The 27,672-nt window shown below is 45.1% G+C and overlaps 1 protein-coding gene across 1 annotated transcript in view; it reads right to left on the reverse strand.

Annotated features, from left to right (window-relative positions):
- Positions 1-24,881, reverse strand: part of LOC146172718 (venom metalloproteinase BumaMPs1-like) — a 36,295-nt gene extending 11,414 nt beyond the window's left edge. Inside the window, exons 1-9 of the mRNA XM_084583372.1 lie at positions 24,748-24,881; positions 16,769-16,941; positions 15,469-15,561; positions 14,411-14,546; positions 11,330-11,496; positions 4,727-4,798; positions 4,492-4,628; positions 4,327-4,376; positions 2,498-2,606 (exon numbers count right to left, since the gene is read on the reverse strand). Of these exons, the coding sequence (XP_084439498.1) occupies positions 2,498-2,606; positions 4,327-4,376; positions 4,492-4,628; positions 4,727-4,798; positions 11,330-11,496; positions 14,411-14,546; positions 15,469-15,561; positions 16,769-16,941; positions 24,748-24,796 (986 nt within the window). The 5' untranslated portion in view covers positions 24,797-24,881. The remainder of the gene's footprint in view (positions 1-2,497; positions 2,607-4,326; positions 4,377-4,491; positions 4,629-4,726; positions 4,799-11,329; positions 11,497-14,410; positions 14,547-15,468; positions 15,562-16,768; positions 16,942-24,747) is intronic.
- Positions 24,882-27,672: the final 2,791 nt, after the last annotated feature.

Here is a 27,672-nt window from a genome sequence, read left to right on the forward strand (position 1 = left end):
CGATGTCAGCGCACGTTAAGATCCCCAGGTGGTCGAAATTACTCCGTAGCCCTCCACTACGGCTCCTCTTTTTCTCTTTCCACTTTCATTCCCACCTTCCTCCCTTCCCTTACGGCGCGGTTCGGGTGTCCACAGAGCAAGTGTGACAGTTACTGCGCCTTTCCCTTCCTGTGAACCAATTTTAACCTCCCTTCAGGGGCGCTTCAGGTGTCCACGGAGAAAATGTGACAGATACTGCGCCTTTTCTATAAACCAGTTTACAATTGTTTTACCTGCATATACAATTGACTGCTTCAAAAACGACTAAAAATAAACGTGCAACACTATGGCGCAGACTACAAACCCATTCTTCCCTCAACCCTTATTCTATCCCACTAACATCCCTTCTTCCTCACTCCTGCATGTACCCTATGTCCAGAACCCTTTGCCTGTTCACTCCACATCCTCTTCCTCTGCCCGGCGGACCCTCCCCTGCTGGACCTTCAAGGCCAGAGATACTGGGAGACAAGGAGAGCTCGGACCCGGCCATGCAGACCAGCGCCACCGGCCGGGCTGCCAGTGTTATGAGACTTGGGGACATAATCTTGATGCAGGGGTTTTTAGCGCAAACAATACAAGAACAAGAAAGGCGAGACACACACTTTCTAGCGCTTGTGTGTGTGTCTCGCCTTTCTTGTCTTTGTACTGTTTGCGCTAAAAACCCCGACATCAAGATTAACTACCAACTCGCCCAACAGGAAGTTTTAATTAGGGACATAAACACTTGAGTCGCAGTGGAGTCGTGCGGGGACCAGAGTGCCTGCGCGCCCTGAATTCCTGTATATTAATAAAGTTTTTCTGTCTATCTGTAGCACATAAGTATATGGTGACATAGAAATGTGCTGTAATACGTGGTCATGCTTAGACCTTCGTAACGCATGGCTTGGGAAGCCTGCTGCAATTCAATGTAAGCGTTGTAGACCTTCCCCTACCAGCATAAGAATTTGCTGCGTTCCTTGGGGGAAGTGTTTTGCACTTCACAGAAATGCCACTCAGGCGCATACACAGAAGGAGCACGTATGTGTAATACTCAGAGCACTAACACAGCTTACGGACATAGCGGGATCATACAGCGCAGCAATTTGCTTAGCCTGCAGACTTTAGATGCCACCATAGGCTTACCGTGCCCAATTTTTTTCATGTGCTCATTTCAGAGCCACATCTACGCGCGAGGAAATGTAATACAATCATTAACCCGTTACAGTGCTAGGATTAACGCCTTTAAATACTCATTTTTTCCACGCACCATTGAGGAGTGGAACAGGTGTCCGCCAGATCTCTTAACCAGAGCTGATTCTTTTGACCCAATGTTTTCTTCATAGCATTTAATTTGAGAGCCCATTTATTTCTACGTTTACTTTTTGTGTTTTGCATGTGAGCCTTGTATTTATTGTTGTATTTTGTGTTACAACTTGTATTTAACATTTTTCAATTTTGCTAATCCTGTTCTTTTTGCATATATTGTGTATTCGCCCCTCCTGCTTGGGCCTACTGTAGGCATGCAGTATGTCTAAATAAAATAAAATAAATAAATAAATCCAAGAATTCCGTGGAGTTGAGGTCCTTTCGTAAATATGGCCCTTTGTGACAACGCGGCTTGCCACATCTTTCTTTCTTTCTTTCTTTCTTTCTTTCTTTCTTTCTTTCTTCTTCTTTCTTTCTTTCTTTCTTTCGTTCCTTTCTTTCTTTCTTTCTTTCTTTCTTTCTTCTTTCTTTCTTTCTTTCTTTCTTTCTTTCTTTCTTTCTTTCTTTCTTTCTTTCTTTCTTTCTTTCTTTCTTTCTTTCATGCCAGATGTCGTGCCAGTTTGAGCTTATTTGAGCCGCGTAGTGGCGGTGCGATAAATCTGATGTCCGTTATTTGCATTATGTGTACGTGATCACAGCCGAATGCCTAAATTTTGGCGAACCAGGACCTCTTGCAGGGTTATGTGGATGCTACAAGGAAATGAAGTTTAAGGCAACGGTCTCCCTCTGGACGAAGACCTCAACTGCGCCTTGATGGAATACGTGAAAAGAATGCAAAACGAAGGGGAGTTGAAAAGCTGCACGCAGTGCATACGTAAGCACGTTGCACGAACCAGGTCCCAGAAAGGTCTTAGTAAATCGGAATAGTGTCCTCTCTGAAGGCTAAAACTATGTCCTTTAATAATCCAGCTATATGATTCGCGCTACTGAGCGCGAGTTCTTTTCAGCGCAGTGCACATTTAGTGGCCGGAAGGCAAACATACACCAAAAAATATGGGCTTGTCAGCAAAATAACAATACTGACATAATAAATCAACCAAGTGGAAGGGGTAGGATGCGGCCCTGTGCAACTTGAACCTCGCGGACCCTTGTCGAAAGAGCACAAGCAGCGGCTTTTAACGACGGTATCCCGGAGAAGGGACTCGATCAGCCTTCCCTTAATGTAAGTCGTTGCGGCTTTAAATAAACGTTTACATCATAACCAGAGGCTTACAGGTGTCCGAGCTCATGCGTGAGGGTGTGAGTGCCCGTATACAGTCCTGGCTTGTCCTCTCCAAGGGCCACCTTTGAGTAGGTGCAAACACCGGAGATGTAGCCGATTCCTAGAGGCGGGATAAGGTTTCATTAAGGGAGGCTTAGGCATAGTAACAATAATCATACATAATACATAACAAAAAATAATAATACATAGATAGCAAGAAATGTAGTAATGATAATATCAGTTTTAATGACGGTAATGTAAACCGCACATATATATGCAGGCTTGTCAAAAACCGTTGATGACTTAAGTGGCAGCTGAATGCCTGTCAGACAGCAAATCATGCACGATACATGGAACAATCCCACATCCAGCTCTAGTATTATTATGTGAAAAGAAAAAGAAAAATAATAGATGTATACCGGGCCTGTCGGGAGGAATCCTTGGGCACAACAAAATGAATAAAGAAGTAAATCAGTGTATGACATCAAAATGGTTACAAAATCATCAGACACATGTTAAACAGATTACCTCGAAAAAAGGGGGTGGCATGTAAACGAAGGAAAACCAGTAATACGGGTAATGAAGAGGTAATGAAAAAACTCGAATAGGTGTGTCTTAGCTGCCTTTTCAACTTAATTTTGATACAAAAGGTGCTTGGTGGAAGATTATTAAAGTAGGCAGGAACGTTATAAACATGTGTTCTAGTGCCATACTTTGTGAAAAATCGTGGCTTTTAAAACAATCTTCGGGTCTTACTCAACGCAATAAAGAATACAAAGTTGAAAATTCACTGGACCAGAAATGTGTGCCTCAAAAGCTATGAAAATTTGACATCGATGAGATTTTGAACCGTTCTGTGCCAGTGTTCATAAATCGTACGTGTTCTTTAAAAGCGGGTGAAATATAACGTTTCTTCTATTACGCTAATGAACTGTAATGTATCCGTAAATTGTCATTACATATATAGCAGTATAGTACTGCACCTTAAAGCATGAGTTATCCCTTTTCTTAGAAATAAGGGCATGTAGTACTTATATTGCAAAGCAGACACGGTACTGGGCGAAGTTTTTTATGAGCGCGTAAGTTTATTTATTATGAGGGCGCAAGTCAGCCTAATAAAAAGTTCATGTAGTGTATACTCATAGGCTCTTCATTTGTTATCAACGGCCTTGTCACCACCACGTGACAACATTTCATAATTTATATTTGTAAATTCAACTCATTTCTTCACAGTGTCACTCATCCTGGGCCGCTAGATCATACCTACGTAATATATATCCCGTCCTGCAGAACTAAGTTTTATTTCGGTCATTTTTAACAGGTGTAGCCGCACAGGTCACTCGTCTTTCATCACCGACGGTAGCCATCAGTGTCTTACAACTGTTAAGAAAAGCCTCAGTTCAGCAGACATGAGTTGGCAGCTCCTGCCAGCTTGACCAAGTCATGTGGCCTCATGACATCACACAACTCATCGACCAATCAATGACTCACCGTACCTCTTGCCACTACTACCTGTCATAGGCTTCGGCCGCCTTTTTTTGCAAGTGCCACTTTCAGTTCTACGCACCGAAAAAAAAAAAAGTAAAGCAGCAGAAAATGTACAAAAAAATCATAAATTGCCACGCTGTGTTTTCGTTTAGTATTTGGCAACATTATGTTAAGAAATCTGCCGTTCGTAGTTCCGTTTCAATCGCTTAATTTCTACTTCGACGGCATTAAGGTGCACTCTTCTATTTTCTTGCTCCGCAGCAGCAGCACAATAAGCTTGGCTTCCAAGCAATTACGCTTCTGGCGCATGTCCTGACAATCTTTGTTATCAAATGAAGAAAATAAAAACTCACCTAAGCCATTAACGGAGAATTTTCCGTTAATCATCGTGTAAACATCTCGGCTTTAAAAGAAGAAATAAACGCCAGTAAGCAGATTGTAAAGAAAAATAAATATTTAAACTCGAAAATAAATATTTAAACTCGAAGTCCGAAAGATATGAATTAAGGAAAATATACCCCGTCATAAAATACACAACATCTGGATATCCATATTGGTTTCCCCTACTGTAGACGTAGCCTTTTAAGTTTCTTAGCGTTCCTTCGTCGAATAAGTATTTGTCGTTGTGTTGATACAAAACTGCGTATGATTCATTCTAAAGAGAAGATAAAAATTAAAATCAGTGAGCGCATCTAGTTTAAACAGAATCAGGACGCGTACACTTAACTATGGTAAAGGAAGTTACAACAATACCTTGCTTATATCCATGCCAGTCACCATGAATTTTACATTGGGAGTTACAGTGGGGCCGAATCTCAAGTTTACCTGAGAGAGAAAAAAACATCATAAAACGCTTTTGGGGCAGTAATATGACCGATAGATAATTTTGCATGTCATGTCTCCACTCCCTCTTCTCTGTCTCTTTTTCAAACCATGCTCTGGCCTCCCATCTTTGCATTTTACATAACGATAAAGAGATTCAATTTGTTTTCTTTCTTTTTTTAACAAAATACATCACTCAAAAACAGACGATGACGTCTTGAGCATGGCTCACCGATGCCAGCTGGAATGCAACTGTTCGAAGACAAATAAATTGGGGAAAAAAATGTCTCGCGACACTTAAACTCACCTTTTAAGGCTATGACGGTGCAGCGTTAGCGGTTACTAACAGCAGCTTCCCTAAGGGATTCTCGTTCGCGCACTTGCACTTTGCTAGTCGCTTAATGAATAGTTTCTTAATTTTACCTTCCATTAACCAACACTTACCGATTAGCATATAGTCGCAAAGCTACTACATTGTGTGAAAGGTCACCAGATGTAGCGACATAATGCCCGCTTTAACTAAGCCTTACGAATTTGAATGCGTGGTTTAGCAGTATTGCATGTCTGACTCGGGGTCAAAGAGCCCCGCAGGTTCGACTCTATTCCCAACTCCCATCTCAAAGGAGATACACGAGTTGTCAGCTCCTGTCAATAACTCCTCCGTGTCATGTGGTCTTGTGGCGTCACAGTTTCCGCCAACCAATCAGTGTTTCTCATTCAAAATACCATGTGCCATGATTTTTTGTCCGCAACGATAATACTAACAACAAAGCTGGATTATCGGGAAAACGAGGCCCTTAACGTTATCGAATCAATCAATACACATAGAAAGTCCCGATACAGTCGCTGACTCTGAGACCTCCTTCTGTATGTATATGCTGGAATGTACACTAACGCAGACGTAATAAAATTGAATTGAATAGAATTGAACTGAATCAGCTTCCACCGTCCAGTCTACTTCCCCCGCTGCCTAGCCCGTATTCTACTGCGGGACAAAACTATGTAATATGGGATCCTTTTCCATATTCGCTAACCTGCATCCCCAGGACTGCTAGGACCGACACCTCTTAAGCATCAAAATGACATCAACATCTGTGAATATTTATCACTCAATTTAATTTACGGACGCCTTTTGAAAACTAAATAATCTTAGTGACCTTTACATATCCTGTGAACTGAAGCCCAATGAAGTGGCAAAGACGCATTGGTGGTGAATCTAGTGATTCTTCTTTGGCAGGCATCACCATGTTTCCAAGCTCAATCCGGAATTAAAAGGCAATGCTATTTCACCTCTTTTATGCAAGCGTTGACCAGAACTCAAAGCTCTATGCGACGTTTAAGTACTGCTACATGGGCACCGAGTATACCCGCTAATCCTCGATTGGTATGGGGTCACTGTACTCGACAGAGCAGGGTCCCCAGGAGTACAACTATTGAGGTGACAAGGCAACCTTATCGGGTGGATGAAAGAGAGTAGCAAGATCCCTCTCATAAACAGCCTCCACAGCTATATACCTGGTCATAAATGTCGTTTCTCAGGGAGATTCGGTGAAGTTACATATTCAGTTTAAAAGAGGACAATGGCAGCCTTTCAGTATGCTTGGGATTTCAGGATCATCATCATCATCCACCTGACTATACCCACTGCAGGGCGAAGGCCTCTCCCATATTTCTCCAATTAACCCGGTTCTGTGCTAGCTGCATCCACTTGACCCCTGCGGACTTCTTTACCTCATCCGCCCACCTAACTTTCTGCCGCCCCCTTCTACGCTTTCCTTCCCTTGGAATCCAGTTTGTTACCCTAAGCCCATCGGTTATCCTCTCTTCGCACTATATACCATGCCCATGCCCATTTCTTCTTCTAAATTTCCACTAGAATGTCAGTAACTTGAGTTATTTCTCTGACCCACTCTGCACGCTTCCTATCTCTTAATGTTACCCCTACCATTTTTCGTTCCATAGCCTTCTGAGTTGTCATCAACTTAAGCAGAACCCTCTTGGTTAGCCTCCACGTTTCAGCCTCATTTTCAGGATTTCAGGATAGCCAGAACAAAATAAGCACATCATTAGTAGAGACAGGCAAACGAATACCAGAGTATTTGCAGCGCAAAGTGATATAACCGTTAAGAAAATAAAACGCTATAGCTTAGAGTAAATAATAGCTTAGTAGGGAAATAAAAGCATATGGTAACAGTTATGCTCCGTCTTTAAGGGCACGGTGTGACAACGTGAAATATACCCTTTCCCGGCTTCCCCACGTGGATGCTCCTTTCTGTGCATGCACTGTGCTACTCGCTTAATCAGTATTGTTTTATATATGCCTCTAATATCCCACACATACTCATTAGCATACAGTCGTAAGATAATACTGCAAGGCCATGTGACATGCACAAAAATTGCAATTTTGAAGAATCCGCACGAATGTGTCTGCGTGGCCCATAGACACCATGTCTAACTCGGAATCTGGAAGTTTCGATTTCCCACACCCCGTCGTCTGAGGGACCCTAGTTAGCAGCTCCTGCCAACTTTGTCTTGTCACGCGGTCCTGTGGCGTCACACAACCAGTGACTTGTCAGTGCACGGCCATATGTCAGCTGTCAACTGCAGCCTTCCAGAGCCATGCCAGTAATCCTTCTCTCACAACGCCGACGCCTGATTTTCTGAAGAATGTGGCCTTTAACATTCTCGCGTTGAAAATAAGTAAGATCAAATGTAAACAACGAGGGAGGCAGGAGAGTGTAAAGTATAGTAAGTGCACACCTATGTCTAATAGGCAAGGTGGCATTCGCCGCTACCGTGCATTACATGGAATGATAATAATTTTGTTACCGGTCTGAGGACAGGCCTTTCCTCAGGATGGAGTCGCACGAAACGTCCAATGTCAGTGACAGCAGATAAGCATCGCGGTCTTCTTTCTCTTTAGCTTGCGAATGGTGCTTCGTCGTGTTCGCGTCTCCGCAGTCGTTACAATTTCCTCCTCCGCAACCGAAGCCGAAGCCCAACGGGCGATTTATGTTGTGTCGCAAGAGTGACGCTGTTTTAGTCGAAAGACTTGCAACAGTCGAGTCTTGGTGGAGCGGTGACCATTTACGGGGAAGCGTGCCATGTAGTAAATGACGTCAATAATTCTTGAAACAACCACTTAAAGTCCATCGTATAGTAATCGTAGCCATATAGCATGCCGACTTCGGCAATCTAGCTCTCCTCGAAGCGTCCTTGAGAAGCAATAGACCGCTGTCCGGCGGGCTTCTTTGAGTAACGACAAGATCTTGGCAGGATCACTGAAGGGAGGTGGCAGGGCAACTACGGCAGAAAAATGGGATGCGCCGTCTCATAAGTGGCGGTTTTGAAGGCGTATGTGATGAAGGGCAGTGGTGTCTCGATTGCTTTGTTCACATCTCAATTTGTTGAGAGCACTGAAGATACATCTTGTAGGGCGTATTGACTGTGCACAAACTCAAGGCTTCTTCAACGATACCAGCAGTAAACTGTCAGTCATTGATTGCCAATAACGGGAGTCCATGCCGTAAAAAGACTATGTGTAGACACTTGATACGTAGTAGCCGATGGCAGAGTGTCATTTTCACATTAACGGATGAAGTAATCCGCAATTATTATGGGAAAATTTGAGAAACTCACTAAGTACTTCAATTTCGAACTGCTCGACAGACCATTGAAGGTTGTCACAAGGGGAAGCAGACCAGGCTGAACGAAGTTAGGGAGTATGCAACTCTTGCCGTTCAGTCGCGGAACGCACTCCCGGCCTGTGAAACCGCTCTTGATCATGCATGCTGGAGTGTGCCAGCCGATCCAAATTACTTGGAAGTAGGGTAATCTTGCATAACATACGGAATGAAGGAGCACAGGACAGTTGAAAAAACGAGCAGGAATCGTGGTTTCGTATGGGAGTTGTCCTTTTGCAACAGGATACGCGTCGCGTATAAAAAACGGCTTGTGGCCGCCCCCTACATTAATGCGATGGTTAAAAGGGGCTGTAAAAAAACTGATCTTTCCACTGCTCAGTTACTCTAAACGCCTGGAAATTTCGGGATGATGGCTGATATTCAGTGATCGAACCTTTTCCTGTCTTAATCGGCTGCGGCAATAGGGAACGATAGCGTGCGTCGGCGTGCCGTCGCCTGCTCTTGTGACAACGCAGTCATACTCCTTTATAGACGTAGAGACAATGCGCAAAGCGACCGCGTGGGTCTCGAATGGATCTCGAAGACTGACGAGCCAGCAAAGGGAGTGGCGACCGGTAACAGGGGTGAATGGGCGGCCGTGCAAATATGATCGAAACCGCAGCAAGAAGAAGATCACGGCGAGACATTTCTGTAACCGCGTACAGTTGAGCTCTGGCTTGCTAACACGCTATTATAATAATTCCACCACTATGCGAACATTTGTTGGTTTGGAGAGATCTAAATCTGGATGATATAGGATGCGAATCAAGGGGAAATTTAGGTGGTGGGATGTAGCATCGCACTCAGCAGCCCATTGAAATGAAGCTGATTTCCACCTTGGAATAAGTATGTACAGTCGTGAGCAAAAACGGCATACAACACTCAGCCGGTGGCGAAGCTCGTGAAAACTGCTTTGTAACGCCATTTAGCAGCAGTTATCTGGGATCAAAACTATAGTGGCGGTATTCTTTTTATCCGCATGCATGCGTCGCTGTCGCTATCCCTGTCGCTCTCCCTAGATAGCGTTTCGATGCAGTTTTCCCGACCTCCGTCACCGGATGAGTGTTGTATTCCACTTTTGCTCACGATTGTACATATAAATACGTGCTTACGTAGGCAGTCAGGGAGAGTTTTGAAGCATCTGTGACTTAATGCTCATAATGGGCACTGTCTTGTAAGCATCTTCGTTTGGCACTTGTTGCACTTACTTTCGATACTTCTATGGCGACAAATTTTTGGGAAGGTTACAGCAGAAGAGTTTTAAGTTTCCTTCAAAAACATTTCCATGGGCATTACAATCTTATCGTGCATCTGCAGGGGCAGCGTCCCACAAGTTTTCGTCCTCTGTTAGACCTACCACGCGTGTGTGGGTGTTGCTTTCCGCGCACGTGCACCGTTCTGAGCACGACGCGCCAGATCAGCTGCTGGGCGCTAGCATTGCTACGGCTGCTGCAACGCGGACACGCAGGATGCGTTCGCAGCCAATGGTTTCAGTGTAATCTTAGGCTGTATTTCAAGGTGGTTGACGCCATCTTATTGTTGTTTGCCTCTGCTAATATCAGAGGAAATTGGCTCAGGGATTGATAAGAAATTCCAGAAAGGATGGTTGAAATTAATCGACATGTCTTGGCAGCAAGAACATACGTCTACTACCAGTGGGGTAGGACATAATAGATTTAAAAAAAATGCACTTGCCTGCATGGGCCATGACATCAGGCCTTTGTATTACATGAATGAACAGTAAACGAAATCATTTTTTGAAATTTAACCACAGCGAAGAGCGAGAGACATAGAAATTCTTGCGCTTGTAATCTGGTCTGCTGTTGTGCTTTTTATTTAGATAGCCAGAAAAACTTTAAGGTTCAGAAATGACAGAAAACTGCCTCTTTTCAAGGCAATAAACAGTACGGGAGAAAGTACCAAAATTAGCGACGCCTACTTTGAACTGTGTGATGTCCCCGCCTCTAAAACACCAATTCTCTATTTGTCTTTCATACTTGCAAAGTTGCAGTATGGCGGTTACTGCAGACTGGAGTTGTATCCGACTATGCAGGGCGTAGAGAAAGAGGAGTAAGAAATGCATAGGCAGTTGGTAACAAAATGCCATTGCGAGACGCCTTTCTATTGGCCTCTATTGAAATACGAAGAAAGACACGTGAAACATTTGATGACACATGAAAACCATGGCGCTGCTCTTATAAGAACCGGCGATACACTAGTTGTGCAGGCTAGGCAAATGCCTATCACCTTCAATCTACTCTTTTTAAGCTTGGCCGGGCTGTCCTAGAAGACTTTCATACTATAATACCTTTTTCCAAATTTCTATTTCATTCATAACATGAATGTTTGCCAAACTGATGGCACTGAAACGACTAGGCATATCTTGTTACGGTACCACAGGACCCAGCCGAGTGCAAGTGCTGCCCAGAGATAGCGTATCTGCTTAACCTCGAGGTTCAGAAATGAGAGCAAGACAATAATATGAGATATGAAGAGAGAATTCATGCTGTAGAGGCAGGGATATTGAGGGATTCAAAGGAACGGCTATCATAAGGAACAAAGTCACTGAAACGGCAGGACAATCGTGCTCTTTTAGGTACAGCTAGTTTGGGATAATCATGAAGACAAGTGGAGAAATATTAGGCGCGAGATACACAGCGGCACAGACGTTGAGGACACCATAAAACGAGATTGATGGCGCCTACTGACGCACCGCCTCAAAAGAGATGCCTGTGTCTCCAATTTGTCACAACAAAAAATAAGATTTGAAAAGTATTAATGCGCGAAGGTTCTCTTGTTGTCATACGACACTGGGTTTTGTCTGAAAAATATTGTCTCACGCAATACTCACAGAGTTGATCATGACGCACAGGTAGTCTAATAGTGCTTTGTTAGTAGAAAATGCACTATGGTGAGGAGAGTCCAGGATGAAGAATATTTCAACCGTGACATTGTCGGGGACTCTCACGGGCTGTGGTTGCCATCTGTTCTGTCTCTCGCTGATTACTGCTCTTTCATCTGAAACGATAACGGTGTGCTATACGCGCGGCAGTGACCATCATTAAATCTACCAAGTGTGGACGGTTATTTAGAACACGAAAGAAAGGAAAAAGTAAGTTATGAGTCTTAGTGGCGTTTAGATGGACATATGTGTCACTGTCCAGTCATACTGCATACTCTAATTTTAGAAGCCTGACCGGTAAAGAACGCGAACAATTTTTACGAAACAGGAATACATTTAAAAAGTTGAAAAGTCGGGTGTTATAACAACTACATATAGACAATAATTTGTGGCAACCTTCACGTGCTGTAATTCCGAGGCTAATGAAACGGAAAGCAAATCTGCACACAGCAAATATTTCAAATGGCTCGCAGGACACATTGGTTTGCTGTGGCTAAAATATCTTTCACGGTTGCTTAATATGCTGCCATACTGGAGATAATCACGGCATAGCTAGGTACTTTATTAATTCTGTAAAGCTGTATTGCATCAGGAAAGAAACAATTCTCGAGGGGCACTTAGAACTACGTGCCGTGAATGCAAATAAGCATTAAAGTTGCATCATGTGTTCTGTTGCGAGTTTCATCAGTCTTGTAACACATATAAACTCTCGCAATTGTTCCCAAGCTGTACAAGCGACCTCTGCTTGGATCAGTCGGTAGCGTGTCTAATTTATAACACAAGGGTCGTATGGCCCCGCCGGTGTGGCGCAGTAGTTAGGGCGCTCGACTATTGCGCCCAAGGATGCGACGGCCTCAGCGGCCGCTTTTCGATGAAGGCAAATAGCAAGGCGCCCGTGTGCTGTGCGATTTCAACGAACGTTAAAGAACCCCGGGGGTCGAAATTTTCGAAGTCCTCCACTATGGCGTCTGTCATAGCCTGAGTCGCTTTAGGACGTTAAACCCCACAAATCAAACTAAACCAACCGAGTACTGCCCATAACCCAGATTCTGCGGCCTCTAATTAGATTCCGTGCCGCGTTCTAATCTCTTTCCGCGCATTCCCCGGGAGCTCCTCGCTGCCCATCACCGACAAGAGCGAATCCCTGATACGACTGACATATAAACCGGCGCTTCGATTACAAGGGCATTTGCATCTATGGGCTGGGTATGCGATGACAATCCTTCCCTTTCAAGTGCCTATGCCTGCCACCTACCTCAAGGTGCCCCTCTTGATGCTGAACTCCTCGCGATTTGGGGAGCCTTGTCAGGAGTGCCTTGCACCGGAACTGGTTCAATATGCATTCCTACTGATTCCTATGAAGCTTACAAGGAAATCGTTACTCCGGGTTCACAAGATGCAACTACTACGGCCATACAGCGCCTCCTTAAACGCCACCAACTCGCGACCAGAACTTTCGTTATTCTCTGAACCCCAGGTCACTCGGACGAATCAGGGGCGCATGCGGCGGCACATGCCGCGACTGCCTTGGCGGGTGGTATGTCCACATTTACTTCCCAACCTCCCTTGCTTCATCCTTACTCGACCTTGGGCGGACAACACACCCCTTCTCTTGCCCTTATGCACTATACTCGGACCAGTCTTCGTAGCCTCAGTCAGCATCGCATGCAGGTGAACACACCAGACCCACCTTTTAAGCGAAAAACCCGCCTCACCCGAAGTCAAGAAGTCTTTTTGAATAAGCTCATCGCCCATGCCCCGCCGGGGTGGCGCAGTGGTTACGGCGCTCGACTACTGTTCCCAAGGACGCGGGATCGAATTCCGGCCTCGGCGGCCGCCTTTCGGTGGAGGCGAAAAGCAAGGCGCCCGTGTGCTGTGCGATGTCAGTGCACGTTAAAGAACCCCAGGTGGTCGAAATTTCCGGCGTCCTCCACTACAGCGTCTCTCATAGCCTGAGTTGCTTTGGGACGTTAAACCTCACAAACCAAAACGTCATCACCTTAAGGCCCGCCGGCGTCAGTATACAAAGGAAGTGATTATGTGCCCCCCCCCCCCCCCCTGTGCCTCGTCGGCTGCATTAGCAACTGTTTCGCTAGTCGTTGTCGAACCAGGAGCGAGTAGGACAATGGCATGCACGCGCAAACAATACACCTGTCGACTCCCCTCACCCATCGCCTTTGGCGCGCATTTCTTCTTACGCCGTTTTTGATACACTTTATGAAAGACGTTTGATACACTTTCAAACACTGTGCCAGTCTCTCAATTCTAAAACACCATGCAAAACCACAAACCATGTGAAACAGTATACGCACTATTCATCTAAGCGTATTTCATCGTCATCTGCCTAACTATACCCACTGCAGGGCGAAGGCGTCTCCCATATTTCCCCAATAAACCCGGTTCTGTGCTAGCTGCATCCACTAGACCCCCGCGAACTTCTTAACCTCATCCACCCACCTAACTTTCTGCCGCCCCCAGCTACGCTTTCCTTCCCTTGGAATCCAGCTTGTTACCCTAGGCGACCATCGGTTATCCTCTCTCCGCACTACATGTCCTGCCCATGCCCCTTTCTTCTTCTTAATTTCCACTAGAATGTCAGTAACTTGAGTTATTTCTCTGACCTACTCTGCACGCTTCCTATCTCTTAATGTTACCCGCATAGTATGTTACTGCAGACCAGTTATTATAAACGCTATTATACAGGAGAAAGGGTGAAAGTTTGTAATAATTTGACAAAAAAATGAAGAAACCAGTATAAAATATTTCATTTATTTTCAAATCGTTTCGCACTATTTGATTTGAACCTCATATTTATAAAAGCCAATCCCCGCGAAAGTTGTCTGCCACAAAGTTATCTTTCGTCACCTCTATAAATTCCTAGTGACTAATTCTATATGTTTTTCTTTGCTTCTTTCAGCTCGCTTGCGAAAGACCGAAAGCAAATTGAGCTACAACGGCGCTTTTAAGTCGGCATCAGGAATTTTACTGATTAATCTGCACTTTCTAAACGGACTGCGAAAAATCACTTACGTTCATCATGGTCGAGTGCTTTATCCAGCATCTCATCTTGCTCAATCTCGTAGATGGCGTGAGGAACAATGCCGTTGTGTGATCTTTCCGTGACAGGCAGTGGTTCGATTCTGTGCTGAGGACTGACCAGCCCTTTCTGGAAAGTAAAAAAAAAAAAGCAGACATAATGTAAAAAATAGAATTGGCTATAACTTTTATTGAAGTTCTTTTTGAACCAATCTGTTGTTATGTGAGTAGCAGCAAAATAGGCTATTTTGATTGCAAATGCCAGTAATTGACGTTTAATGGTAATACTTTACAAGAATGTAAGCTTTAACGATCTATGAGAAAAGCATGAAGAAGGAGAGAACACAAGTAATTGCAGCCAGAAAAACATTTTTGTGCGTTTAGTATCTCTGATCACTTTGCAAGGAATAATGAAATCGCAACAGCTTACCCTGGTGGCTAACCACCACTACCAAGAAACAGATTGATGAGATCCTCTCACAGAGCAGAGGCGCGTGGATTGCTGGCTTTGGTTTATTGTTTATGGTGTTTAACTTCCCAAAGCGACGCAGGCTGTGAGAGACGCCGCAGTTGAGGGCTCTGGGAATTTCAGCCATCTGCGACTGTTTAATTTGTGCTGAAATCGGCCGCTGTGGCCGTAAAATGCGCATTATGTTTGGTAAGACGCACAGTGTGGCCACAAATATATTATCAGTATTAACCTATTATGACTTGTTGCCACTGGCACAAGGCTTCTAGATGGCAACAGTAGATAAGTTAACAACAAAAATAACCTTATAAAGATGCCGCAAGTAAACATTGTGCAATCATGATGATGGGTTGTTATGGACCAAGAACTGCTTTCGTCAATGAGCGCAATGACACAAGGTACTCTCTCTTGCACAAGGTGGAGCCGAACAATCACGTTTTCATTAATTTTTAATTCACCTATGGGATACTCAGCTGCTATAGGAATCAAACCCCGCACCTGCCGCTTGGGCCGTGGAGCCCTGCAACACCTGCGCAGCTGCGGTAAGCAATGTATAGCAACGGATTGCGCATGTCGTACTTACGATATGCAGGCCGACCTCATTTCTTGTTACAGCAACTGAGGCGAGCTGGACTTCGTCTTCGTACAAGTTTCTATTGATGTCCTCACCATTGTACTTATATGAAACAACGGGAGAGAGTGATGGGATAAAAAAAGGTCAGTGTCTTTTGTGTTACACGTAACGGCAAATAAAAAAAAGAAAACAAGAAAACGCACTAATGACGAGAATAAATACATAAATAAAGCGTGAAACTAATGTTAAACAGGATATACAGAAGAATATTGCGCGAGCGTACGGTAGTCATCATTAGAATATGTTTGTTAACACAGCGTGTAAAACACATTTTAAGTGTGGTTTGAATTTTCCGGTTTCTATACACATCGTTTGAACGCTTTTTTAAGAAGGAATCTTTTTTTACCCATTGCAAGCTAGGAAATAGAGGCGTGAAACGGTTAAATTCAATCAATCATTTAAAAATGCAAGTAGACGTTTTGCTGATGAACAGGGATGTATATATACAGCCACTATAGGAATGTATATATAGAGAGCTTGAAGTTAAGCTCTTCCAGATCCGCGCGTTTTTTATGAGCACCAGGGTAGAAGAACTGCCGCAAAATCAGCAACAGAGGACGTCAGGCATTCCATAGCAAAGAATAAGGTAAAAATAAATTTGCAAAAGTGGCACGGTTAGTGCAGCAGCAAGTAATGCACAGTAGCACATGGCAGGATACCGCTATTTTTCAAATTGGCTGAATATGTAAATGAAACCACGCGACCGTTCAGAGATATCTTAATTACAGAAATTAACATCGCGTGAATTTATTTGCCTCACTGAAAACTGATTTTTAAGTGAGTTTCTACTGTCGAAATTAAAATACAAGTTTGCTAAAAAATTGGGGAGACACTTGTGCTCCGATTTTAAGCTAAGAAGCGACAGCAATAACGGCCTCTGTTTGCCATCTCCCCCTGTGGATGGATCTTTGTTCGCGTTCAATCAACGATCCCTTAATTTGTGCTTTTGCATTTGCAGCTGTTTTCTTTCTTTTTTCGTGCGCACTGGTGTGTGCTGAGTTGAGCGAGGAGAGGAGGATGAATAATTTTGACGACCGCTCTCTCAGTATTATCGAAGCTAGGTTAAATATGTTTGCGTAGCAGAGAGGACGACTACGCGATGGAAGGCCGATTACTGGTGCACGTTTTCTAGTTTTGAACGCACCATTTCTTGCTCCCTTTAACACTATCGCGTTCATGTAGTATCCTGAACTTCATCAATGAGTTACCGGGCAACTTTGCCGGAAATTTATTTTTCCCTTTTACTTACGAACAGTGTTACTCGTTGCCCGTTGTTCTCCGTTAGCACACGCAGTGCAGGCGCCGCCACCGATGCTTTCCTGAGTTTGAGCGTCAGGTCATCATGGACGTGTATAAGCACCCTCCCTTCTGTGGATCTCTCTTCGAGCAGTCTGGGATAGACGAGCTTGGGCTTCGGCGACCCTGTGGAAAGGAGATCACCACGACTATGTGTCAGTACTAGAGCAGTTTGGTCGTCCCCGGCCTGTTCATTCAGGCAAGTCCCCCTTTTTTTTTTCTTAGACGATGTAGCATACTTGGCCTCGGCGACTTTAGATTTCGCAGTGTTTGAATATTGGTTCGCGAGTTTAGCTTTCTAAGGTCCCATTGAAATGAGATGAGTAATACAAACTGAATCCTAGCATAGTGGTACAAAATATGACACTCTAAGGACGCTGCTGTTCAGGACGAGTGCTGCCATAGGCGATCTGCAGCATTGTTGGGGTACATGGTAAAGAGTGAAACTATTAGGAGATAAAATATAGGTTTATTTGCTTTGTAAAAAAGGCGGGCTTGTGCTCGAGTCGCATGATCTTCGCCTGTTTACGTGCCTGGCTGGTCTCGCTGATCGGTGACTGCTGCTACGCCTGCTTCAGTTCAGTTCAGTTCATCTGGAAATAAATTGCCACCTTAAATTTGGTGTTGGTACCGATTGAACCCATCCTCTCGCCCTGGAACTCCGCAGCCGCACGTTACCATCTCCTGCGACGCCTGAAGACACCAACCACCAAGCCGTACAAGTTGGCTCGGTCATCATTTGTCCCGGCTCCCTCCGCCAGCGAGACGCCGCCATCTTCAGCGGCACTGACGACCATGACGTCGAGGATTGGCTCACAACCTATGAGCGGGTGAGCGCTTATAACAAATGGGACGGAGAAACCAAACTAAACAACGGGACTTTCTATCTCACCGGCGTAGTAAATTATGGTTTCGGAACAATGAAGCGGACATTCCATCATGGCCCACGTCAAAGCCAGCTTTTCTGACGTTTTCGGCCATCCGGCTGTGAGAAAACTCCGCGCTGAACAGAGCTTGCGTGCGCGGTCTCAGCAAGTTGGCGAAAACTTTACGAGTTATGTCAGAGGCCGACAAGATCAAGCACATTCTGCAAGGCATCAATGACGACGCCTTTCAGATGCTCTGGCGCGAGACCTCCGCACCGACTAAGAAGTTGTCACAATGTGTCAAAGTTTTGATGAACTGCGCAATCAAAGGGCCCTGATTCGCGTGAGCACCATGCACACTAGGTCGCTTGCTGGACTGACATATGCAGGTGAACATTCTGCGCTTCTGCCACAAATCAAAAGCTTCATTCGGGAAGAGGTTGCTCGACACCTCTCCCTTACGCCCCGCCATGACGAGCCTTCATTACACCTACTCCCAGTCTGCGTCAGATTATTCAAGAACAGGAAGCTGAAGCTATACCTCCAGCCCCTCTACCCATGCCTGTCGTGGCCCCGTTGACATATGCGGCTGTTGCTGCACGACCAACACCTACATATGCTCCGCCTCGACAACCTGCCGCCTCTTGGTCCTGCTCAAGAACCTGCGCAGCTTATTCGACCGCCTGCTCAACCGGCAAACTCCTGCCGCACGACTGACAATCGTCCGATCTCCTGCTTCTGTGGCTTCCGAGGTCATGTGGTGCGTAACATCATGCCGTCGACGCATGAACGCTCCTCGTCCGCTTTCCGACGTTTTCGGCTACTGGAACCAACGCCAGTACTCTTCTCCTGTTGAGCCACCCCAAAGCCATCCACTGTCTACTGAGCACTTCGCCTCTGGTCGCCGTTCATCTTCGCCGCATCGGCGTTTCAATTCTCCGATGCGACTCCGTCCCTCGTCAACCCAAGAGGAAAACTAAGTGCCGCAGTTCCTGACACGAGAACTGTCCTATTGTTGAAATTTAAAAGGCCTCGATTATTTGCAGCTAATTTAATTGAAGTTCTCATAGAGGGTGCTTCTGTGATAGCGCTTGTCGACACCGGTGCGGCGGTCGCTGTGATGGATGCAGCGCTTTGCCGTTCTTTGCGAAACGGGAAGACGCCCCTTTCTGACATGTCGTTACAAACTGCGAGTGCGCACCTCATTCAGCCGTCAGCCGCGAGTACTGCTCGAGTACTCATCCAAAACGTTTTGTATACAATCGAGTTCATCGTTTTGCCGTCATGTTCACATGCGGTCATCTTGGGCTGGGACCTCCTATCGCTTCACGACGCGGTCATAGTTTGTGCCCTGGCTCAACTAGCGCTCTCTGCGTTGCCCAATCCCGTGCCGGACGCTGAGCGTTTCAATGCCTATGCTTCTGCCAAAGTTCTTGTCGCCGACCGTCCTGAAGTTCCTGCTTGCTCATCTGTGATTGTGTCTCTCTCTCGTGACTCTGTTCGCGATGTAAGTGTCATCTTCCCACCGTCTGATATTTTTCTTCGATGCCACTGTTTGCCTTAGCCTTATGCTCTGCTCACCATATCCACCGGCCTCGCCTCATTATGGATCCTGAATCCGTTTTCAAGCTCATTTGCTTTGCGCCACGGTGAATGCATCGATACCGTGCAGCTTTTCAGTTCTGCTTTCAACACCGACAGCGCCGGAGGATTACCTCCGTTTGATATGAACGCGCTCAGCCCACCTACTCCTGCACCCTCTGCTTGGTCGCCAGATATCTTTCTTCGCTCTAACGATCCCTCACTTCCTTCACCTCAGTGAAACCAGCTTCTTGCGCTCCTTAAAGAGTTCTGTGCCTCCTTCGATTGCCACCAACCTGTTTTGGGATGCACGTCAACTGTCGAACACCACATTGACACCGGTGCCCATGCTTCTCTGCGTCATTTCATTTCATTTCATTTATTTTACCCTCAAGGCCCGAGGGCATTTAAGAGAGGGGTGGTAGAATAGAATAGATATATATACAGTGCAGTAGATATGCAGTTATGTACAGTGTGTTACAATTCTAATCATACAATATTAGCTAACGCGGAACAAAAACGCTGATGATCAATGATGGAAGCAGTCGTCAGCGTCCTTATCGCGTTTTCGCCTCCGAATGGCACGTTATTGAAGAACAGGTGGACACAATGCTTCAAAGTGAAGTTAATCAGCCCTCCAATAGCCCATGGGCATCACCGGTAGTACTCGTGAAGAAGAAGGATGGCTTCGTCAGGTTCTGCGTCGATTACCGTCGTATTAACAAGATCACGAGAAAAGACATCTACCCTCTGCCCCGCATCGATGACGCTCTAGACTGCCTCCAAGGTGCGGAGCTCTTTTCGTCACTCTACTTGCGCTCTGGTTATTGGCAGGTCGCGATGGCAGCTGAAGATCGAGCCAAAGCCGCATTTGTAACCCCAGACGGCCTTTTTTAGTGCAGCGTCATGCTACAGTGCCTAGAATATACTCATGCCTTTCGGCCTATGCAACGCTCCAACCACATTCGAGCGAATGATGGACACAATTTTGCGTGGCCTCAGGTGGAAAACGTGCCTGTGCTATTTGGACGATATCGTAATCTTTTCGCCCGATTTTGAGACGCATCTATGTCGCCTGAAGCCCGTTTTGACATGCCTCACAACTCCGGTCTGCAGTTGAACTTAATAAAATGCACTTTTTCTGCCCGTGAACTCACAATTTTAGGTCATGTTGTTTCGAAATATAGTGTGTGCCCTGATCCCGCCAAGCTTCGTGCCCTGACTGCTTTCTCAAGCCCTCCTCCAATAAGGAACTACGAAGTTTCTTAGGGTTTTGCTCCTATTTTAGGCGGTTCATGCGCAATTTCGAATCAATTGCTGCCCCTTTGACTCAGCTGCTCGGCAGTGATACCGCTTTCACGGCTTGGTCACCTGCGTGTGACGACGCCTACAACAACCCATGTCGTCTCCTTACGACTCCTTCCATTATGCGCCATTTCGACCCGGCGGCCAGACGGAAGTCCACACGGACGCCAGTGGTACTGTTCTCGCAGCAGTGCTTGCCCAGCGCAAAGCTGGATTTGACGAATATGTCGTTGTGTATGCCAGCCACACACTTACCAAAGCCGAGAAGAACTACTCGGTAACAACAACTACAAAAAAAAAATACCTCATTAGTGTGTGGGCAGTCGGTAAATTTCGCCCTTACGTGTATGGACGTCGTTTCGAGGTCGTTACGGACCACCATGCCCTCTGTTGGCTTTCTTCATTAAAGGACCCTTCCAGCCGCTTGACACGATGGGCCCTGCGGCTCCAGGAACACGACATCCACGTCGTCTACTGATGATTTATTCATCGGTAGACTGAATAAATAAACAAACGCGTAGAACAATGGAAATCTAGCATAAAGCCACGTTTTGTATAACTTCCAGGATTTTTAAAGAAACACCGCAATCGGATGTCAACGCTCGCATCGCAACCGAACTGCCATCCGCTTCCGGTGTTTCTACGAATCAGATGAGGACGACTGCGACACTTTTTGAAAAGACGTCAACTCGGAACACTTTCCCAAAAACAAGTGTCTGTAAACGCATTGATTATACCGACAGACACCAATAATATTTGCCCATTTAGTTCAAATAAAATTTATTTCCTTTCTTTGTTGAAGGCGTACATCTCTTCAAACTCTAGTGTTTATATTTTTCATAAAATCTAAAGCAGGAATTTAGTGATTTTCCAAAGAAACAAAAAGTTACAAGATTGCTGTTTAACTGCTTAAGAGATAAAAATGCGAAAGCCTTTCTCTCTTCCTCTGTTCCAGGGGTGCACTTAAGTCTGCTTATCTGCAGATTTTTCTTATTGCTGCCGATTACGCTGCTTCATGTTCGTTTCCTTGCGCCTTTGCCGTTTCTAGCACTCGTTTTTTGCTATAAATCAACGGTAATTTTAGGCTCGGGGCTCTTGTGCTCCTTGCCGCGCGAGACTGCTATGCTTTGGTGTTTTGTGTAAACCTTTCTAGATGGCGCAACGTGTAGGCCCCTTAGTCTAACGGAAGATTTGTTGTCTCTGCTTTGTTTTGAATTTTGATTTTATTCCAAAATGCTTTCGTTGCTAGCCATGATCTTTAATCGGGGACAGATTTGTTTAATCGTTCATTATTACGTTTTTTTTTCTTTCTCACCGTCCCTGTTGTTCTTTCCCTTAGCGCAATCCGGCGTCCTTACCTTAGACAAGGGGAAACAGAAACTCGTTTTAAGGCAGTCAGCGCGGTTCTTGTGTGGCACTGATTAATTGTCCATAGGGATCTGTATTTGAGTACAGCTGTCTAAGCTGGCAACAAAGAATTAAAAGAAAGTGTGTCGTAGTCGTTTGCATGCTCCGCTGAGGAGCGTAAGTATAGTGGTTCGATTCCTGGCGGTGACGCGATTTTCTTCTGAAGCATCATATCTTGCGAGCACATTTTGATCGACGCTCTCTTTCCACATCACTCCTGAGCCAAGAAAGGTTTTCGCCTTAAAAATAAACTCCTGGGAACTAATCTCAATTCTTTTTATTATCTTGTTTCTAAAGTATAAACCAAAGAGGCTTATGCTAATTTCGATGTTCAGTCTACATGTCAACAGCTTCGTCGCTTTGTAGGCATTGAATTCGAATCCATTTTACATGAAAAGCGATATCTGCGGGCATTCCTCCCGCTACAAGTTGTTCGATATGAGCTGAAATGTTGATGCTTGTGTTTTTCGAAGCGAAACGGAGCGAACGTAAAGGTCCCGACATACTCCGGGAGAACTGCACTTTCGCCGAAGATCGTTCACTGCACGTTCACATTAAAACCAAGTACCTTAACAATACGAATGTCGGAACTAACGTATTAGTTTCGCCCTTTTGCGTTGGGCGTAAAGATCACTGTCCGCATTCGCTTACAGTGAAACATTAGGGACCTCTTCAGTGACGTCCCCGCATTAACTGACCAAGCTGGTTGCAGAACTCGGCGACATTTTCGTCCCTTTATGCGGCTTCTCTGTTCCATCGTAATGCATTCGTAATTCATAATAGGCAATTTTGTGGACGAATATGCGGCCGTAGCTGGTTGGCCTCTGCTCAACTCCAGCTATTCAACCGTCTTCGTGTGATGGTTGAAACTCAGCAAACACAAACCGCTCAAAAGTGTAATAGTTCCAGATCAAACTTCATCTTCGGCGTTCTAGGTTAGGCAAAAAAAAAAAAAACGCATGCTGTTCTTTTGAGGCTTCCGTGTAATGTTTAGGAGAATCCCCCACAATAGAGCTAACATATATAATAAGGAAATAATTACTTCGTAACATCAATTCAAGCATAGCCACGTGGATACAAAACAATTGTGTGCATCTTTCACTAAACTTTTCTGGCTAAAGAAATCGTCCTGGTCACTTAGATTCCAGGTAAGATTGGAATAGCACTGTTCCCACTTCGAATTGTTGATTGATTCGCTGCTAGCCATCCTGTTTAGCTCAATTGGTGGAGCGATTGCCCCTGGACAGTCGGTTGCCCTCGGTTCTGCCATTCAGACCTGAAAAAAATCCTTTTTGAAGTAAAAAAAAAAATTTCTGCGATTTTCAGCGGTCTTTATTTTTTTTTTTTTTTTGGGGGGGGGGGGGTGTCATCTGAATGTTCCAGGGTGAATGCTAATGATTTATTGTCCATTACAATATATCCTGTAATACCTGCGCGCGAGAGTTTTGTTTTAGTTAATTTTCGGCAGAATTTGCCTGACCACACGGGGCCGCCGTTTTTCTATGCGGTAAAGGAAAACCTAACTAGCACGTGTTGACAGATAAGAGGTGGACGTCCTCAGTGATATATGCTTCTACAGTCTCAAGTCAAGGAGAGCCTTTGGGAGTTTACGCTTTAGAGCAAGAAGACATTTGCCGGTACTCCGATCACAACTTCGGCAACTTCGACATAGCACAGAAAACAACGCAGATAATTGATCAGTGTTGCGCGTTCTTTCCCTTAGAACAACACAGGACACCAATCGGTCTTCTATATGCGTTCTATCTTGATCTGGCTTCACGTTTACCAAATCGCAACAGTTCAAGAGCATGATAATAACCAACTAGACTGATTTGAACCAGATAATAGGAGCCACAGCATGCACTTATTAGCCGCCAGGGCCTAAAGCTGCGCCTGGCGCAAATTCTTGGGCACAAGGTTTCCTGGGGCTGCCCTTAAGTTACGCGGTACACCGCGCAATCAGGCTTAAGGAGTACTGGTTGCATTTCATGAATGATTAATATTTCTCAATACAAATGACACCACCGTCTTGTAAACTTTCCCCTCCTATCAACACAAATATTTATCTGTTTCGGACCGGAGGCATAGAAATCATACAAATCAGCTGGCAAAAAAGACGGATAAAGGGCCTAATAACAGCCTCTATCCGCCGACCAACGTTTCTGCCACTGACCTGTCCTGGGTTTCCGGCATAGACGATGTCTTGAACCCAGGCGTGATCGATAATGAGTCCTCATCCTTGACGCAGAACAACCCTCAGAAAAAAGTTGAATGGTGCAGTAACGTTGTACCAGTTTTATCATATATTTTCACATAGATTACAGCGGCATACATTGTATACATTATGTATGGTATATTACGATAACCTATGACATTGGTCCCGTATATTTATGACATTATATGATAATTACTGTATATTGCATCATACGGCTTTCTTTCAGCACGGAAATCTTCAGACCCAAGGAAAGCGTCAGTCCACTGATGAGCGCTCTGACGAGTGGACTGTCTTCAACCTTCGACTGTAACATTGTGTTGGGTTCAGCTCTGGTGATGACGAGGGACCTTGTCGAAACAGGGGTTAGCCTAACTGATGCTCCTCTTTTTAACCCGTGTTCTAGTGTGTGCCGCCATACTCAGATTTATTATTACAGCGAAAAAGATAGAAGAGAAAAAGGACGCCAACGTTATCTACCCCGGCATCTGTAATCCTTGGACATTTTGGCACGAAGCAACATTTTTTTCTAGAGGAACGAGGAGCCTCTCATGCACTTACCTTCGACGTGTGCTGTCAAGAAAACGGCGAGCAAGCCGACGAATTTCATCGCGAAGAAGTCCACTTGCCAGTGCAATGCGAGCAGGTCGCTTTTGTAGGGGTGCAAAAGTCGCAGACCTCAGAACATGTTCACGCGGTTTCTGACTTGGTGATCTGCGACGGACACGATAAGGTCGGTGTTTCTGTCGTTTTTGGCCCATCGGCCGGACCTGCCATTTTAAGCGGGGCGCTGTGCTCAGTCCGGCACTGAATTTCGGTGCAAATTAAGTATTTTGACCAGACTCTTATCCAAAACGACCAGCGGCATTTTAATACAAGCTGCGAAGATGTGAGCAAATCTTGAAATAGACTAATTGGACAGCTGCAACAGAAAAGACTGTAAAGATCACCTGTCCGGCGTTGTTTCACCTTAAAATTAATTTAGTATGGCTATTTTTTACGTTAGACGTTAGAGTGTCATGGTTTCCAAGAATTCATGTTATGCGAAAGCGTTCTGTACTCTTTCTAGAAGAATAAAGTGCAAGTACATTTCATTACTAGTATTAATAATTTTTTTTTTCTCAGCAAGTTTGTGTGATGACGCTGCATGTATTTTTGTGTTGGAACTTGCTGCTTCTTTTTCCCAGGTATGCTATTTTCTTTTGTGCTATAAGTATTGCGCAGAATTTATTGCCGCTTTTCGGATGCAATGCCAATGTGCAAAAAGGGGGCAGGGCCTCTGTCAAGCTTCCGAGCTTTTAGTCCTGTCTCCTTCTCTAATATAGAGAGAAATAAAAGGCTGATTGATTGATTGATTGATTGATTGATTGATTGATTGATTGATTGATTGATTGATTGATTGATTGATTGATTGATTGATTGATTGATTGATTGATTGATTGATTGATTTATTTATTTGAGTTGTCGTGATAAGGAACTACACGAACACAACTTACGTGGGCGCTCCCCCACATACATGTCACTCGTGTCTCTAAGCATTAAACTGTCCTAGAGCCTTTGTGGGTTCGTACATATATGTATGTGCGTGCGTGCATTCGTGTGCATGTGCGTGTGCGTGCGTGTGTGTGGTGGGAATATTCGATCCAGTTTTTCTCAGCGTTGCTTGAGGTCATCAACCGAGTACTGTGATACAAACAGCTTCTTCCCTGTAATAATCGCCATGGGACTTCGAAGATTTCTATTAGGACAAATAAATCTCTCATTGTTAAGGTCCTAAATTATCTACGTTAGTAGGTGGCAAGCGTCTTCACCGTCATGGCCGCGTGTACATAGGAAGCTATTTCCTTGCGCAAATTTACGTTATAATTTCGTGTATTCAGCGCTCGTCCGCAACCGACGAGGCGATTTCAAGAGACTCCTGTTAATAACCGAAACTAGGGGTCAGTGGAAGATTGGTTAGGATTTTTGGAGCTAGGCTCGAACACCTTTTGCTTTGTAAACACGTGTAGAGCGCTGCCTTTCTTATCGAAAATAGAGGACCGAAAGTGCAAGGGTTGCTATGAGCTCTCAAAAAAATCCTCCGCGTCAACTTCGGGGGCTAAATGACGTCAGCTTTGCATGGCGTGCCTTTCGCCGCATTGCAGCTGCGATGACATTATAAGCTGTAGCCGAAACCTGAATGAATCCAAAGGTGTTGAGGAGGATGGCTAACCATCCTCCACTTGGTGGTGGAGCTCCCACCAGTGTGCGTGAGGAGCTGAGCCCGCCAATGAACATGTATTCAGCGCTAACATCTGGTCGGGTGGCTCAGCCCGGTTCTCAGAAGCGTCCTTCAGAAGACAGTGCACTGGGGTTCTCTTCCGCCAACAACAGTTCACAAGGCTAATGTTCCTGTGCAACGCCTGGCCACACAGTATTTTCGAAACCGGGACCGGCATGCTATAAAGCGACCATTAGGGCTCTGACAACCAAGTGACGTACGGTGATACCGAATAGGGTTATTCAGGCGAACCTGGACGCATGTCTTGAAACCAAGGGTTTCTGTGGCTTCACGGCCAGGAAGAAGTCCAATAATATTGCTGTGTGGCTGCCGAGTTTGGTTGCCATTGAGGGCCTGCAAACACTCAAGTATCTTTCAGTAGCAAGCGAAGTGTCTGTTCCGGTCGAGGTTTATATGGTAGATGGTTCCGACCTACAACGCTGTCTTGTCTACAACGTAGACGTTGAAGAGGACAAGACTGCCCTTCAGCGTGAGCTCTACTGTCCTACTCATCATAATCCAAGCCCGTCGCATGGTGAAAGGGAGCTGTTACATCGTCACCTTGCAAGGCCCTCTGACTCCCCGAGCTCACCTATTCTATTATGGCTGCATTGTACGCCCTCGACCATATAAACCGAGTGTTGTGTATTGCTACAGCTATTGCCGACCTGGTCATGTGCATAGGTCCTGCCCTTTTACAACACCAGGTGAAGCTATGCATAAGAAACAGTATCTTACCGGTGCGGACTTTGCAAGGTTAATGACCATGAGATCACATCTCCAACACACCCAACAAAGCAGAAAGCAACTCAAAAGGCCCTTCGTGGGATTCCGAGGCAATAGTCTCAACATGTTAATTAACCACCAGTTTAGACATTCGGCAGAATTGAGGCTCTACAGTTGGACGACAATCAATGACCAAAGCTATCCGCCCGAGCCATCGGTAATCTTTATGTCACGAGCGCTAAAGTGAGCGCGCAACATCGTCGCAAACACACACAGTACAAACATGAAGAACATCGCGGAACCTTCAGGTGATGACATGACGGCAGTTGACGATCAAATTGAGCGTCTTTTAGCGGAGGTCTTTATAAGCTCCCCAAAATCGTGAACTGCTTGTTCGTCGTAGACGAGCAGCGGAATCCCAGACCGCCAATACCAATGCTGCCTCACCATCGATTATGTTCCATACTCCTGTGTATTTCACTGATTCCCACAAATCTTCT

The sequence above is a fragment of the Amblyomma maculatum genome, chromosome 11 (assembly GCF_055883805.1).
Source record: "Amblyomma maculatum isolate TAMU_Amacu chromosome 11, ASM5588380v1, whole genome shotgun sequence".
Classification (NCBI taxonomy): Eukaryota; Metazoa; Arthropoda; class Arachnida; order Ixodida; family Ixodidae; genus Amblyomma; species Amblyomma maculatum.